General features: G+C 39.6%; 1 protein-coding gene and 1 non-coding gene across 2 annotated transcripts in view; one reads left to right on the top strand and one right to left on the bottom strand.

Moving 5' to 3' along the window:
• Positions 1-17089, top strand: part of LOC150097776 (dynein regulatory complex protein 1-like) — a 303397-nt gene that overhangs the window by 31863 nt on the left and 254445 nt on the right. Inside the window, exon 4 of the mRNA XM_090406989.1 lies at positions 2496-2547. Within this exon, the coding sequence (XP_090263115.1) occupies positions 2496-2547 (52 nt within the window). The remainder of the gene's footprint in view (positions 1-2495; positions 2548-17089) is intronic.
• LOC150097777 (signal recognition particle RNA) lies at positions 907-1214 on the bottom strand. The gene has a single exon (XR_016549739.1).

A 17089-nucleotide genomic window follows, 5' to 3' on the forward strand; every position in this document is an offset into this window, starting at 1 on the left:
CAATTCATTCAGGTCTTCTATCATTTCCATTTTATCTCCTTTCAAATCATTCGTACCTGCCACAACAATCATTTCTTTCACGCTTTCCTTTTGCTCTCTAATAGACTCAGTTACATCCTTTATGGTCGCACCAGGTTGGTACGATTTTGTCAAATCCTCTACTAACACACCTCGTACTAACGAGTCTCCATACGGCACTCTATCCTTCATTTTGTTCATGTTCACATTCATACGCCTATTTTTCCTATCATACCTTTTATTATTGGTTGGTTCATTCAGTCGACTTTTGTTCATGCACTCTAGCTGCTGTTTTGCCCTTTCTATCGCACCATTCAACAACGTGATCTCATTCAATGCATCTATCTCATCTTTTTTATTCTCTGAAAAACCGTTTTTACTATCATTCACACTTTCTACATTCACACTCTCATAATTCTCATGTACAACCTTGCCGTTTCTTGTCATATCGCTATTTTCTTCTTTCTGAAGTTTGACAAAAATATCACACTCACGATCCGAAATACACTTCATTTCCTGATTCTCCCTACATTTTCTACACACATTCAATCCTTTATTATCATCTATCCGCACTCCGTAAAGCGTACATTTCACAGCTAGTACACTGACTCATTTCTTTTATACTATTGTTCTTTGATAACGATGGTGAACTATCATTACTGGCTGCCATTTTCCTTCGTACAGGTGCCATAATTATTGCAACGTGTTTTATCAAATAATAAGTTATAAACACCAAAAACACACAAACAGACGCACTACAATACGCAAGGCAAACAAAACTACGCAATATTAACTGATTTTATCAACGATAACTGAAAATAATACTTATCTTATCAGGAGCTTGCATGAACACTACACACTACGATATAACCTCGAACTCCCCTATCCAAAGAACTGGGTTCGACTTTATCGGATGGGCTGCTCCATGCCGTCTATTCACAGGCGCGATCCCACTACTACACGACAGCGAACCTGCTCAGGGCGGAAACCTGCTGCGTTTCCGCCCTGAGCAGGTTCGCTCCTCCATAGTCAACCTGGTGACCCTGGGCTCCCCCGAGGTCACCATATCGATGCCGTGCTTAGTGCGGACACCCGATCAACATAGGACGACAAGGAGCAGAGCTCCCAACCTCAAACCGTCCTCCAGTTCAGGCCTCCAAATAGCTGGATTACAGGAGCACGCCGCCACTCCCAGCCAGAGTATGGAAGGCAAAATCAGAGTACAAGAGGAAATTAGCTGTACAAGCCAAAGTAATCCTAAAGAGTTCTTTCAATATGCAGCAAGTAAAAGGAAGAATGAGTATGGTAGAATAATTTTAATGAATGCCAGTGGTAGGGAAGTGATGGAAGCAGACATAATAGTTGAATTATTGAATGATCACTTTGCAAGGATGTATCATCCAGGTGGTGGAGACATTGCCATAAGAAGTGTGGAGGGGAGGACTGATGTAGAAATGGAAGTAGATGCCTATGAAATTAGATGGTATATCGATTCACTTATTGTAAGAATATGCAAGGAAATTGGGGAAAATAAGCCTTTGACCAGACTGTTTAAATCTCAGTTCTGAGTCCCAAGGGAGTGGATAGGAGTGAAAATAGTTCCATTACATAAAGAGGCTCCAATACTGACAGAGCAAATAACCAATTGATAACCATCTTAGGTGTGATGGTCAAGGTAGTGGAGAAGTTGGCTAAGGTAAAAAATCCAAAATGAGATGACACACTAGTGTAATCTAACAGCTCATCCTGAGGTTCTACGTGTTTCAGCAATTGCTTCACTCTTACAAGTGCTGCAAAATATACTACTATTGCTTATAATAATAATAATAACCTTGACTGTTTTTTTAACTGTGGATAAATATTTTCTAAAATTGAAGTCTACTTAATTATGCTGAGCAGATGCCTTAATTGGTTCACACTGAAACTAGTTTTGTAAGCTACAAGTAAATGTTTTTTATATGAAATATGCTATGACTGTTAGGCTAAATTCAGGTGAGATGATGTTTTCTGTCTATCCATAATAGCAAAAGTTGGATACCTAGGCAAAACAGTCTTGTTTCTAAGCTATTGTGTATTACATATGATTGAAAATTTTTAATCTTTATGTAATCTTCTTGATAGTATTAAGTGAGATTAAGTTTCTAATAAAAAAATTTTTTTTTTCCAGCTTTTAGCAGATCTTATGTGATCTTGTATAATTCCTGAGGATGAACTTCTGAAACATAAACAGAAGATTTCAGATGGTTAATAAACAACTCAGGATTTTCATTAGATTTGAAAAAACATTTACATAATACTGCTGAAAAGATTTAATGTCTTTGTTAGAAACTATAAGATGTTAAAATAGGACTAAACTATTTAGTGAAAAGCCAAAATATAATAATGGCTGCAAGTTTAAATAATTTTAAATAGTGCAAAATAAAATGAGTGAATTATCATAATTATAAATTTTTATTTTATATTTTACTGTATCTTAGAAAGAAAAAATTGGAAGAGGAAGCTGAAGTGGTGGTGCAAAAATTTGAAGAGGTGTGATATATTGTGTTATATTAAGCTTTTTCTGTAAATTGTTGATTTCTATGTAGTTGGTGAAACATTATGCATTAATTGCATGTAATACTTAACCTTTAGTGAAAATAATTTTATATTCACTAAGTGTGAAGATCAGAGGGAAGAGTGTTGAAATTTCTTGGTGAATTTCATTTACTTTAGCTGCCTTTCCACATTTCAGATTTCTAATCTTTAAAGGTAACTGTGGAATAACTATAAACAATAAATTACACAATAACCACAGTAACTAACTTTATTTATTTATTTCATTAAAGTTAATTACTGTGGTTATCGTGTAATTTCTTGTTCGATTTCAGATTTCTGTTTTTTTTCTACCTCAGGTATTGTGTGCTCCTTATTGCATTCTTGTTTATCTCATTTAATAATATCTCAGAGTAATTACCAGAGACATCAAAAATATCTTTGTCTGTGTCATTTTATGCCACATTTATCATCTTGGATTTTTTTAAATAATATTATTTCCTCCATTTCTAAGCTTTTTAGTAGTCAAACGTTTTATCACTTTTGTTATATTTACTTTCTCTGTTTTTACCAGTCTGTTATTATAACTGGTAAAAATATAGCAGGTAAATAGCAAAATAGTAGTTAAGGGGAATTACTGTTTTGTAATTTAATTATTAATATTATATAGGTATCTCCATGGATGAGCCTCCATAGTTTAGTTGGTGTAGATGAGCCCTTTGTTTGGAAAAATTGAGGTTTGAATCTCATCTGTGATGAGAGCAACCTTTATTGAGTGTTTTCAGTCAAATGGTGAGTTATCCAGTCTCATACAGGAATGAGTGAGAGGTATGTGGGTGCTAGAAGAGGAGAGAATGGAAACAGTAGAAGAGAGGGAATGAGAGAGAGGTATGGGAATGCTAGCAGACGAGAGGATGGTGGAGAGTTTTTTCTCCTGGAAACTTGGGTTTTTCTCATGCAGAAGACTTCTTATTCATGATGGAGATAGTATGCATTGGCAAATAGACTCAATAGAGGACAGGTAATTTGTTTGGGAGAGTGAATTTAGACTAAGAGTGACTGACCTGCAGAGGGAGATAGAGGAGGTAGAATGTCTTGTGAATGAGAGCAGAAGTATGAAAGATAAGATTAGGAGAATGGAAGAGATAAATGCAAGCTGAATCAGAGTGGAGGAGAGAGAGATTTGGGAGTGTTAGAAGAGGAGAGAAAGGAAACAAGAGAGGGAATGAGTGAGAGGTATGTGAGTGCTAGAAGAGGAGAGAATGGAAACAGTAGAAGAGAGGGAATGAGTGAGAGGTATGTGAGTGCTAGAAGAGGAGAGAATGGAAACAGTAGAAGAGAGGGAATGAGAGAGAGAGAGAGGTATGGGAATGCTAGCAGACAAGAGGATGGAAACAGTAGGAGAGATGAAATGTGAGAGAGAGATGAAAGTGCTAGAAGAGGAGAGAATGGAAACAGTAGGAGAGATGGAATGAGAGAGAGATATGGGAATGCTAGAAGATGAGAGGATGGAAACAGTAGGAGAGACAGAATGAGAGAGAGATATGGAAGTGCTAGAAGAGGAGAAAATGGAAACAGTAGGAGAGAGGGAATGAGAGAGATGTATGGGAGTGCTAGAAGAGGAGAGAATGGAAACAGTAGAAGAGAGAGGTATGGGAATGAAAGAAGAGGAGAAAATGGAAACAATAGGAGCGAGGCAATGGTAAGAGGTATAATGTATGGCGACTCAATGATCCGTGGTGTTCAAGATAGGATGCGTGAGGAGTGTTTGCCAGGAGGAACAATAGAAAGGGTGGCTATGGCAATTAAGAGAGGTGAAAGGGTGGATGAGATGATTGTGATGGTAGGAACAAATGATTTGAGTGGTAATGTAAGTCGGGCAGCGAGAAATATGAGATTTTTGCTTGAGGCTGTACGGAAGAAGACAGAGAGAGGAAAAATAGTGTGCATGTTGCCTAGGTATATGATAATGATGAACTGAGCAGAAGAGTAGTGATATTGAATGGCATAATAGCGAGAATGTGTGACAAGAGAGGACTGGTATATGCGGATGCTTGGAGTGTGTTTGAGGAAAGAGAGGAATTGTATGTGAGAGACCGCTTACATTTGAATGAGGAAGGACGTAGGCATCTGGAGAGATTGCTGTTCTGAACGAGTCAGTGTGTCCCAGGGAGGATGATAGCAGGGGTGGCCTCTTGTGGGAATGGATACTGAACCCAATGGAGTCTAGAAAGGATAATGCTGGGTATAGAAATAATGGCATTTATATGCTTTATGCTAATGCCAGGAGTATCTGGAATAAGGGAGAGGAATTGGTGGTGCAGATAGCATCAGCCTGGCCAAAAATTATTGGGATCACTGAGACGTGGTTGACAGAAGGGGATATAATAACAGGAATAGAAGTCGCTGGGTATAGCATTTTTCGTCAGGATAGGAGGAGAAAGCGTGGTGGTAGGGTACTGCTTATGATAAGTGATGACCTATGTCCTCTAAGAGTGGAGGCTTTGGAAGGAAGTGAGACAAATGATTTTGAGAGCAAATGGTGTGAGGTAGAGGTAGGCAAGACAGGATATTTAGTGGGGTGTTGCTACAGACCCAGGAGCACAGAGGATTGGGACCAGGAGATGTTTAGACAGCTAAGTTTGGCAAGTGCAAGAAGAATGATTGTTATGGGAGATTTTAACTACAGTAGTATAAATTGGAGAGAGGAAGATGCATGTAGCAATAGGGGAATGGAATTTCTAGAATTCTTGAGGGACAAATGTCTTAGGCAACATATATTAATGATGTTGTTGAAGATTTGGATGGAGATATTCAGTTGTTTGCAGATGATGCCAAGTGGGGACGAACCATAAAGAGTAGTGAAGATGTTGTGGCCTTGCAAGAAGACTTGAATAAATTGAGTGATTGGGCAAGCAAATGGGGGTGTGAGTTCAATGTTGCATAATGTAAGGTTTTAAAATTTGGAAAACAAAGATGGGATGCAGAATTTATGCTTGGTGAGAATATATTGTTGGAAGTAGAGGAAATAAGAGATCTGGGGTGGATAGTGGATAAGGATCTAAAATTTAGGGGACACATCGCCAAAATTGTGAAGACAACACAAAGACTTCTGGGAATGATGCGGAGGACACTGACATGTAGAAGTAGGGAGATACTTGTTCCAATGTATAAGGCTTTGATTAGGCCACACTTGGACTATTGTGCCCAGATTTGGTCACCGGGTTTTCAGAAGGATGAAGAGATGTTGGAAAGGGTCCAAAGGCGACTGACTAAGGTAGTTTCTGACCTCTGGAATGTTGAGTATGAGGAAAGATTGAAAAGATGTAATTTGCAGAGTCTCGTGGAGAGAAGGAAGAGGGAGATATGATAGAGACCTACAAGTTGGTAAGGGGTTGTTATAGGATAAATGGTGGAGAAGTTCTACAGAGAATAGTGGGAGATCAGGGGAGAACCAGAGGTCATCCCTGGAAACTGTATAAGGAGGGTGTGAGTAAGGGAGTGAGAGGCAGGTTTTTTTTGTGCAGAGTTGTGAGTGATTGGAATGCCTTGCCTGAGAGCGTGGTGTCTGCAAGTAGTTTGAATGTGTTTAAGACACGGTATGATGAGATGTGTGTGTAAGATAAAAGGACCTCCTAGATGAGTCTTTGACTCCATGAGGTCTTGTTTAATAATAATAATAATAATAACAATAACATGTAACACAGGGAATAAGAGGTTCAAGAGTTTTGGATTTGGTTATAGCATCAGAAGAATTGATAATAACTGAGATGACATCTCTCCCACCAGTTGGAGAGAGTGACCATAAGGTTTTGACTTGGAAAATGAATAGACATGCAGGAGTATCAAAGAGACGGGAACTTATGTAGAATTATAAAGCAGGTGATTATAATAGTCTTAGACGTCAACTTCGGGAAGTTTCATAGAGGGAGGAATTGGAAGGCCGGGATATCATATATTTAATTATAGGCCAGTCTGTGTGTCATCAGTAGTTAAGATCTTGGAGAAAGTAGTGAGGTACCATATACAACATTGGGCAGATGAGGGTAATGTTATCTGTGAGAGTCAACATGGATTTGTGAAATGGTGCGCTTGTTTTAGCAATATGCTAGCCTTTTATAATAAAGTTACAAGAACATTAGATGAGGGAAAGGCATATACTGCAATTTTCTTAGACTTAGTGAACGCATTTGACAGGGTGCTACATGATAAGCTGATATTTAAGGTGCAGCACATGGATCTGGATGTCAGATTGGTCAACTGGATTCAGGATTGGCTGTCTGATAGGTATTGTGTATGGTGGAGCAGTTTCAAGGAGGCAGCGGGTTACAAGTGGGATTCCACAGGGCTCAGTAGTAGGACATATATTGTTTAACCTTTATATCAATGACATTGCCAGTGGATTGCAAGAGGATATTCAGTTGTTTGCAGATGATGCGAAGCTGGGAAGGGTTATTAGTAATAGTGCAGATGTGGTAGCCCTGCAAGAGGATTTGAATAACCTAGATAATGGGCAAATGAATGGGGATATCAGTTTAATGCAGTAAAATGTAAGGTCTTGAGGTTTGGGAAACATCGATGGGATGCTGCATACTCTATGGGAGGAGTTATACTGGAGGAAGTAGGGGAGACAAGAGATCTGAGGTTGATGATTGATAGAAACCTGAAGTTTAGGGGACATATTGCAAAGGTGGTGAAGGTAACACAGAGGATTGCTGCAATTATGAGAAGGACACTGACCCGCAGAGATAAAAGGGTTATCATTCCCTTGTATAAGTCTCTGATCAGACCACACTTGGACTATTGTTCTCAGATTTTGGTCTCCAGGATTTGAAGGGGATAAATTAACTGTGGAAAGGATACAAAGACGGATGACAAAGATGGTTTCAGGAATGTATAAGGATAGTTACGAGGATCGGCTGAGGGAATGTGGACTGCGGAGTTTGGTGGATAGAAGAAGGAGAGGTGATATGATTGAGACATTTAAACTGTTGAAAGGTGGTTACAGGGTTGACACTGGGGAGTTCTTTCGCTTGGTTGAGCAGCGGGAAGGAGTGATGACAAGAGGCCATCGCTGGAAGTTATGAAAGGAAACTGAGCAAGAGGATGAGGAGTGGTTTCTTTGCGTGGAGGGTGGTTGAACCATGGAATGCATTGCCTGATGGAATGGTGAATGCGAGAACGGTCAATGAGTTTAAGTAGTGGTATTATAGACTTTGTGTTTCTTAGGGGCTGGGGACCTCCCTTCGATGAGTCTCGACAGACTTTATGTTCTTTGGAAGTCCCACGATGAGTCTTTTGACTCCATGGCAGCCTGAATAATAATAATAATATTATGGGTGATTTCAACTTATGGGAACATAGATTGGAAGAAGGAGAGCACATATGGAGGGAAAGAAATTAATTTGTGCAGTTATTAAGGGATCATTACCTGAGACAGCATGTGATGGAATATACTATGGGTTCGAATCTGCTCAATCTAGTAATTACATCTGAGAAATTATCTGTAATGATATAACCATGTTGCAACCATTTGGCAAGAGTGACCATATGTCTTGACCTAGAGGTGGTTAAATGTGGAATTTTCAGTTAAGACAGTGTATATGTGGAATTACAGGACTGGTAAGTATGACAAGCTTAGGAGATTGCTTGGATTGGTGGCAGAGCATGTAAATCTGCAAGGGCTGGATGTTGATAGTGCATAGGAAGTGGTAAAGGAGTGTTTGAGGGAGGTAATGGTACACTGCATATCTAGAGTCAGGAGAGTAAATAAAATGGGAGTTAAATGGATGAATATCATCATTAAGCTGGGACTGCAAAAAAAGAAAAAAAATATGGAGGGAATTCAATGGGAAAGGTGACCAGCAGACACATGAACTGTACAAAGCACAATCCAGAAGGGTAACCAGTGTAGTAAGAAAGGCAAAAGCAGAGTATGAAAGGATGTCATCAATGCAGGCTAAAGAGAATCTCAAGCAGTTCTTTTGATATGCTGCAAGTAAAAGAAAGAATATATATGGCAGAATGATTTAAATGAATGCCAATGGTAGGGAGGTAATTGAATCAATCGAAATAGTAGAATTACTAAGTGAACACTTTGCAAGAGTATATCATCCAGGTAGTGATATTGCAGGAATGACAAAGGGTTATTGTGAAAACTGAGGTAAATGAAATGAAATGAAGGTGCATAGCATATTACAGAAGCTTAATGTGAATACATCTGTGGGATTATTATTATTATTATTATTATTATTATTGTTCCGGGAAACTCCAAGGAGTCGACAGACTCATCGAGGGAGACCCTAACATCATGTCAAGAACAACTATTCAACATTCACACAGTATCTATCATACCTTGCCTTGAACTCATTCAAGGTCGTAGCACCCACAACAGACTCTGGAAGCTTATTCCACTCATTTACCACTCTCCAAGTAAAGAACCTAGCTCTAACACCCTTGTCAACCACGCTCTTGCCCAGCTTCCATGCATGGACCCTAGTCCTCCCACCACCAGTCATATTTTCAAAAATATCTTCTGGATCAATCTTATAAAAACCCTTCAGTAATTTGAATGTCTCAATCATATCACCCCTCCTTCGCCTATCGTCCAATTTCTGCAACCCACAAATCTTCAACCTATTCTCATAAGGTTCATTCCACAGACCTGCTATCATCTTGGTCACTCGTCTCTGGACCCTCTCCACTTCCTCCCCATCACGAAGAAACCCTGGTGCCCATAACTGGGCACAGAAGTCCAGATGGGGTCTTATCAAGGCTCGATACAGAGGAACAACAACTTGTTCATCTCTGCATGTTAAAGTATTTTTCATAAGCCAAGTGATTTGGTGAGCTGTTTTAGTTACTTTTGCAATGTGCCCCCTAAACTTCAACTTCTTATCCACCAACACTCCCAAATCCCTGGCCTCATCAATCTCCTGGAGTATGGTTCCACCAATGCGATATACTGCTGCTATTCTTTTCACCCCAAAGTGCATAACCTTACACTTTGCCACATTAAATTGACATCCATTTTTCCTAGCCCAGTCCTCCAAACTACCCAAATCATCCTGTAAAATTTTGACATCCTGTGCACTCACAATTGCTCTACCCAACTTTGCATCATCAGCAAACAAGTGAACGCTTCCTCTCAGATCCTTTCCAATATCATTGATCAACAAATTGAAAAGCAGTGGTCCAAGAACAGAGCCCTGTGGCACTCCACTAGTCACAAGACGTCTTTTAGACTCCACTCCTGAATAAACCACTCTTTGATATCTCTCCTTCAACCACCCTCCTATCCATCTCACCAACCCTATATCTATACCCATCTGCTCCAGTTTACTGATTAGGGTTCCATGTGGTATCCTATTAAAGGCCTTGGCAAGGTCTAGTAGTATCACTGTAAACCCATTACCCCTATCCAGTTCAGCCGTCACTGTGTTATAAAACGTGAGCAAGTTACTGAGGCATGATCTACCCTTCACAAAACCATGTTGTCCCCCATACAATATCCCATTTTCATCTATCCAATCCTGTATTCTTTTCTTGACTAATTTCTCTAAGACCTTGACAATGATTCCTGATATGCTAATCGGTCGGTAATTTACAACAGCAGTCTTGGAACCACCTTTATGCAGTGGAACTATTTTCTCCTCTTTCCACCCGCTCGGGACTAACCCAGACCCGAGTCTCAAATTAAACAAAATGGTCAAGGGTACTGACAATTCTTTAGCTGCTTCTCGTACAACACGAGCTGGTATACCATCCAATCCCACAGATGTATTGACATTGAGGTTATGCAATAGACTACTCACCTCCACTTCATTAACCACAATTCCCGTATAATCTACTGGTTTATTCGTTTCTGCAATGTCACCACCTGGATGATATACTTTTGCAAAGTGCTCACTCAGTAACTCAACTATCTCAACTGATTCAGTTACCTCCCTACCATCGGCATTCTTTAAAATCAATCTGCCATGTACATTTTTCCTTTTACTTGCTACATATCTAAAAAACTGTTTAGGATTCTCTTTAGCCTGTATGGCCAATGTTCTTTCATAATCCTTTTTTGCTTTTCTTACCACACTCGTCACCCTTCTGGCCTGCGCTTTATACCATTCATGTGCCTGCCGGTCACCCTTCTCCTTAAATTCCCTCCATAGTTGTTTCTTTTTTTGCAGCTCAAGCTTAATGGTGTTATTCATCCATTTAACTCCTGCTTGATTTATTATTCGGACTCTAGGTATACAGTCAGCCATTGCTTCATGCAAGCACTTCTTAACTACCTCCCATGCACTATCAATTTCTAGTCCTTGCAGTTGTACATGCCATGGCACTGAACCAATCAAACTCCTAAGCTTGTCATACTTTCCAGCCCGATAATTCCACATGTACCCTGTCTTAATTGAAAATTCTACACTTTTTTAGCCACCTCCCAAGTTAAGACCCTATGATCACTCTCACCGATTGGTGGCAATGTGGTCATATTTGTTACAGCCAAATCCTCAGATGTAATTACTAGGTCAAGCACTCTCTGACCCCTATTTATGCTGAATTAAGGGATAACTATCATGCTGTCGCAGATAGTTATCCCTTAATAACCGCATAAAATCCAGTTCCTTCCTCCCGTGTGTCCTCTCCTCACTTCGATCAATGCGACCATAGTTGAAATCTCCCATAATAATCACCCTCCTTCCACTCGTTTCTTCTATTTGCTTGTGCATATTGTCACCACCATCTTTTCCATCACCTGGTCTATAGCAGCACCCAATTGTATATTTAGTTCTGCTAGCCACAATCTCACACTAAATGGCCTCAAATGTGCTATTTTCTCTATCCTGCAATTCAACTTCTATTCTCCTTGGCTGTAGCTCATCAGCTATCATCAACAATACTCCTCCCCCCATTTTATTCTCTCTGTCATTCCTGAACACACTATACCCATCACATTCAATCCCACTAGCTATATCATCTACAGTCAGCCATGTTTCACTAATACCAATAACCTGTGGTCTGGAAGTGCCAACCATGGCCAAAAACTCTTCCTTCTTGTTCCTAATACTCCTAGTATTAGTGTACATGAATTTAAGACCCCCATTAGCCCCAACCCTACCTTGATGCCTTATATTAACTATCCCACTCTGGTTTGTTGTCCTTATTTGCTCTAGCATATTACATTCATTCTTACATTCAACTGCCTCCCTAAGGACTGTATATCTACTCCCCCCCCCTTAACAAATCTAGTTTCCCTGAATTTGCACATCCACTACATTCAGCAACATTTTCTCAAGTCTTCTTACACCATAACCATTCAAATGCAAGCCATCCATCTTATATAGATCCTTTCGCCCATCAAACTCACTCCACACGTCCACAAATTCCACACCACTCGTCATACATAACCCACGCATAAAGTCATTCGCAATTATGGCCCTCCTTTTAAACATTTCACTGTCATACCGTGGCAAAAGACTAATCATTCTAACTCTCTCACTCTTTTCTTTTGCTACTTCAAACAATTCCATTTTATCTCCTTTCAAATCATTCGTACCTGCCACAACAATCATTTCTTTCACGCTTTCCTTTTGCTCTCTAATAGACTCAGTTACATCCTTTATGGTCGCACCAGGTTGGTACGATTTTGTTAAATCCTCTACTAACACACCTCGTACTAACGAGTCTCCATACAGCACTCTATCCTTCATTTTGTTCATGTTCACATTCATACGCCTATTTTTCCTATCATACCTTTTATTATTGGTTGGTTCATTCAGTCGACTTTTGTTCATGCACTCTAGCTGCTGTTTTGCCCTTTCTATCGCACCATTCAACAACGCGATCTCATTCAATGCATCTATCTCATCTTTTTTATTCTCTGAGAAACCATTAATACTATCATTCACACTTTCTACATTCACACTCTCACAATTTTCATGTACAACCTTGCCGTTTCTTGTCATATCCCTATTTCCTTCATTCTGAAGGTTGACAAAAATATCACACTCACGATCCGAAATACACTTCAATTCCTCATTCTTCCTACATTTTCTACACACATTCAATCCTTTATTATCATCTAACCGCACTCCGCAAAGCGTACATTTCACAGCTAGTACACTGACTCATTTCTTTTATGCTACCGTTCTTTGATAAGGATGGCGAACCATCATTACTGGCCGCCATTTTCCTTCGCACAGGTGCCATACTTATTTGCAACGTGTTTTGTCAAATTATACGTTATAACACACCAAAAACAGACGCACTAAAATACGCAAGGCAAACAAAACAAAACTACACAATATTAAGTAATTTGTATCGATAACTGAAAATGATACTTATCTTATCTGGAGCTTGCACGAACACTACACATTACGAATTCATCTAGCGGCGACTTCCCAACATAGATTATGTTATAAAACACTTTAGTAACACTAACCACGCTAATAAAGCTCCAATAATATACCAAAATTACACACTTTAGTCCATTAAATTGAATCCAAAACATCAATAAATCAACAAAAAACACAAATCTCTCATGAGCTCTCCGATAGCACGTCCGTTCACCAGCTAGCCTCGACACCAAACCTATGGTATTTTATGGTATACCATAAAACCTATGATTTTATGGTATACCAGCTCGAGTTTAACGTGAAGGTGCTAGGGAATTTTCAATGCCCTTGACCACATTCTTTAATTGAAATCTCATCTCTGGATTAGTCCCAATGGAGTAGAAGATGGGGGCAGGGGGGGGGGGGGTAGTTCTATTGCACAAAGGAAGCTTAAGCCTGATGTAGCAAATTACTCTGACTGATCAGCATGTCAAGAGTTGTTGTCAAAGTATTGGAGAAGTTGGTCAAGAGCAAAATACAGGAATGGATAGATGAAAAAGGGATACTGTATGGGAGGCAGTGTGGTTTTATGAAATAACTTGCTCACATTTTATAATACAGTGACAATTGAGTTAGATAAAGGTAATGGGTTTACAGTGATACTGCTGGTCTTTGCAAAATCCTTTGACAGGTTATCACATGGAATTCTAATCAGTAAACTGCAGCACAGTGCGATGGATATAGGGTTGGTGTGATGAATGGGAGAGTGGTTGATGGAGAGATATCAGAGAATAGTTTCTTTAATAGTAGAATCATTTTTATGCTTTATACTAATGCCAGGAGTATCTGAAATAAAGGAGATGAATTGGTGACACTGATAGCATCAACCTGGCCAAAGATTACTGGGATCTCTGCGATGTGGTTGACAGAAGATGATATAATAACAGGAACTGAAGTAGCAGAGTACAGCATTTTTTGGCAGGATAGGAAAACATGGTTGCAGAGTACTGCTTATGAAAAGTGATGACTTATGTGCTCTAAGAGAGGCTCTGAACGCCAGTGATACTAATGGTTTTGAAAACATATGGTGTGAGGTAGAAGTGTCCAAGACAGGATATCTGGTGTGGTGTTGCTACAAACCATGGAGCACATATGGTGAGGAGCAGATGTTTAGGCAGTTGAGCTTGGCAAGTGCAAGAAGAAAGATTGTTATGGGAGAATTTAACTACAGCAATATAAGCTGGGAAGAGGAAAATCCATGTAGTAATAAGGGGATATACTTTCTGGAATTCTTGAGGGACAAATGTCTTAGGCAACATGTAATAGAGGGTACAAGAGGTTCAAGAGTTTAGGATTTGTTCATAGCATCAGAAGAGCTGATAATAAGTGAGATGACATCTCTCCTACCAGTTGGAGAGAGTGACCATGTGGTTTTGACTTGGAAGATGAATAGACATGTAGGAGTATCAAAGAAAAGTGAATTTATGTGGAATTATCAGGTGGGTGATTATAATAGTCTTAGGTATCAACTAGGGGCTGTTCCATGGAGGGCCGAATTGGAAGGACAGGATATCATTAGTGCTTCGGATATTGTGAAGGAATATTTGTTAGCAGCAATAGTAAGCTGTATTCCACAAATGAAGAAGTGGACACAATTTGGTGTAAAGTGGATGACAAACAATATAAAACAGGAACTGCAGTTGAAAAAGAGATTATGGAAGAGATATAAGAAGAGGGACTGGCAGATATACAAAGAATATAAGATGCAGACCAGGAGAGTGACTAGTATGGTGAGGAAGGCAAAACTGGAATATGAGAAGAGATTTGCACTAAGATCCAAAGAAAATCCTAGAGAATTTTTTAGCTATGTGGCCAGTAGGAGGAGGAATGATTGTGGGATAAAAATGCGAATAGTGTGACTGATGCAGAGGACATAGTGGAGTTGTTCACCAAGCACTTTATTGGAGTATTTCATCCTAGAGAAGAATGTTTTAATACTAGAGGGTTAGGGCAGGTTCAGAGTTTAGAGGTGCAAGAAGAGAGTGTGTTCCAAATACCGGGTACTCTGGATATCAGTAAAATTTGAGACTTTATGGTGTTTCACCACGGGTTTTGAGAGAATGTTCTAAAGAACTGACAACTCTATTGACCTGGCTTTTCGATGAAAGTCTGGTTATGGGAAAGGTACCCAAGCAATGGAAGGAAGGTAAGATAGTGCCACTGCACAAGGGCTGTAGCAGACTGGAAATTTCTAATTGTAGGCCAGTTTGTGTGTCATCAGTAGTGGTTAAGGTCTTGGAGAATTAGTGAGGGACTATATATAACATTGGACAGATGAGGGTAATGTTTTCTGTGAGATTCAACATGGATTTGTTAAGGGATGCTCTTGCTTTAATAATATAATTGCCTTTTATAATAAAGTGACAAGGTTGATGGGGTAAAGGCATACACTGCCATTTTTTTGGATTTTGCAAAGGTATTTGACAGGGTGCCACATGATAAGCTGATATTTAAGTTTCAGCACATGGGTTTAAATGTCAGGTTAGTCAACTGGATTCAGGAATGGCTGTCTTTAAGGAATCAGAGAGTTGTGTATGGTTTGGCAATATCAAGGAAGCAGAAGTTTACAAGTGGGATTCCACAGGGCTCAGTACTGGGACCTGTGTTGTTCAACCTTTATATCAATAACATTGTCAACAGATTGCAAGGGGATATTCAGGCAAATGAGTGAGGTTATCGGTTTAATGCAGCAAAATGTAATGTCTTATAGTTTGGAATCCATCGATGGGAGGATGCATACTCGATTGGAGGAGCTATACTGGAGGAAGTAGGGGAGACAAGATATCTGGGGTGATGATTGATGGAAAACTGAAATTCAAGGAGCATATTGCAAAGGTGGTGAAGGTAACCCAGAGGATTGCTGTAATACTGAGAAGGACGCTGACCTGCAGAGATAAAATTCATCATTCTGTTGTATAAGACCCAGATCATTCTGTTGTATAAGACCCAGATCCAACCACACTTGGACTATTGTTCTCAAATTTGGTTCCCAGGATTTCAAGGGGATAAATTAACTGTGGAAAGGGTACAGAGGCAGATAATAAACATCGTTTTAGGACTGTTCAGTGCCAATTACGAGGATCAACTGGGAATGTGGACTGCAGAGTTTGGTGGATAGAAGAAGGAGAGGTGATATGATTGAGACATTTAAACTGTTGAGAGGCAGTTACAGGCTGGACATTGGGGAGTTCTTTTGTTTGGTGGAATGGCAGGAAGGAGCAAAGACAAGGGGGGTCATTCCTGGAAGTTATGAATGTTAGCTGTGAGCAAGAGGGTGAAGAGTGGTTTCCTTTGCATGGTGGTTGAACCATGGAATGCATTGCCTGAGAGACTGGTGAGAGTATGAATGGTCAATGAGTTCAAGGCGTGGTATGATAGACTTTGTGTCTCCTAAGGAGGACCTCCTGCGTGAGTCTCTTGACTCCATGAATAATAATGATAATAATAATAATAAAGAATCCAAAAGAAGGCCTGTGAATAGCGACTTGCTGCAGAGTTCTGTTCTTGGACTGCAATTTAATTTGTTCATTAACGATATAGGAAAGGATCTGAGAGGAGCTGTTCAGTTATTTTCTGATGATGCAAAGTTAGGTAAAGCAATAGTTAATACAGATGATGTCAATATTTTGCAGGATGATTTGGAAAAATTGGCAGACTAGACAGAGGAGAATGGATATCAGTTTAATGTGGCAAAGTGTAAAGTTATGCATTTTGGAGTGAAAAGTTTACCAACTGTATACCATATTGGCAGAACTGTACTGCAGGAAATGGACGAAGCCAGAGACTTGGGAGTGTTAGTGAATAGGGAGTTAAAGTTTAGTTACTGAAGAATACTTTGATGAGAAGAGACAAGCAGGTTATTGTTCCTCTTTATTGAGCCTTGATAAGACACCACCTTGACTACTGCATGCAGATCTGGGTGCTAGGGTTTCTTGGTGATGAGGAAGAAGTGGAGAAGATTCAGAGGCTAGTGATCAAGATGGTAGCAGGTCTATGGAATGAACCTTCTTACGAGAACAGATTGAAGATTTGTGGATTACAGAAACTGGTAGGTAGGCGGTAAAGGGGTGATATGATTGAGACATACATTTACTGAAGGATTTTTATTAGATTAATTCAGAGGAAATTTTTCTGAATGGGTCTGGTGG

The sequence above is a fragment of the Typopeltis vanoorti genome, chromosome 17 (genome assembly GCF_054136105.1).
Source record: "Typopeltis vanoorti isolate ZY-2024b chromosome 17, IOZ_Tvanoo_1.0, whole genome shotgun sequence".
NCBI lineage: Eukaryota > Metazoa > Arthropoda > Arachnida > Uropygi > Thelyphonidae > Typopeltis > Typopeltis vanoorti.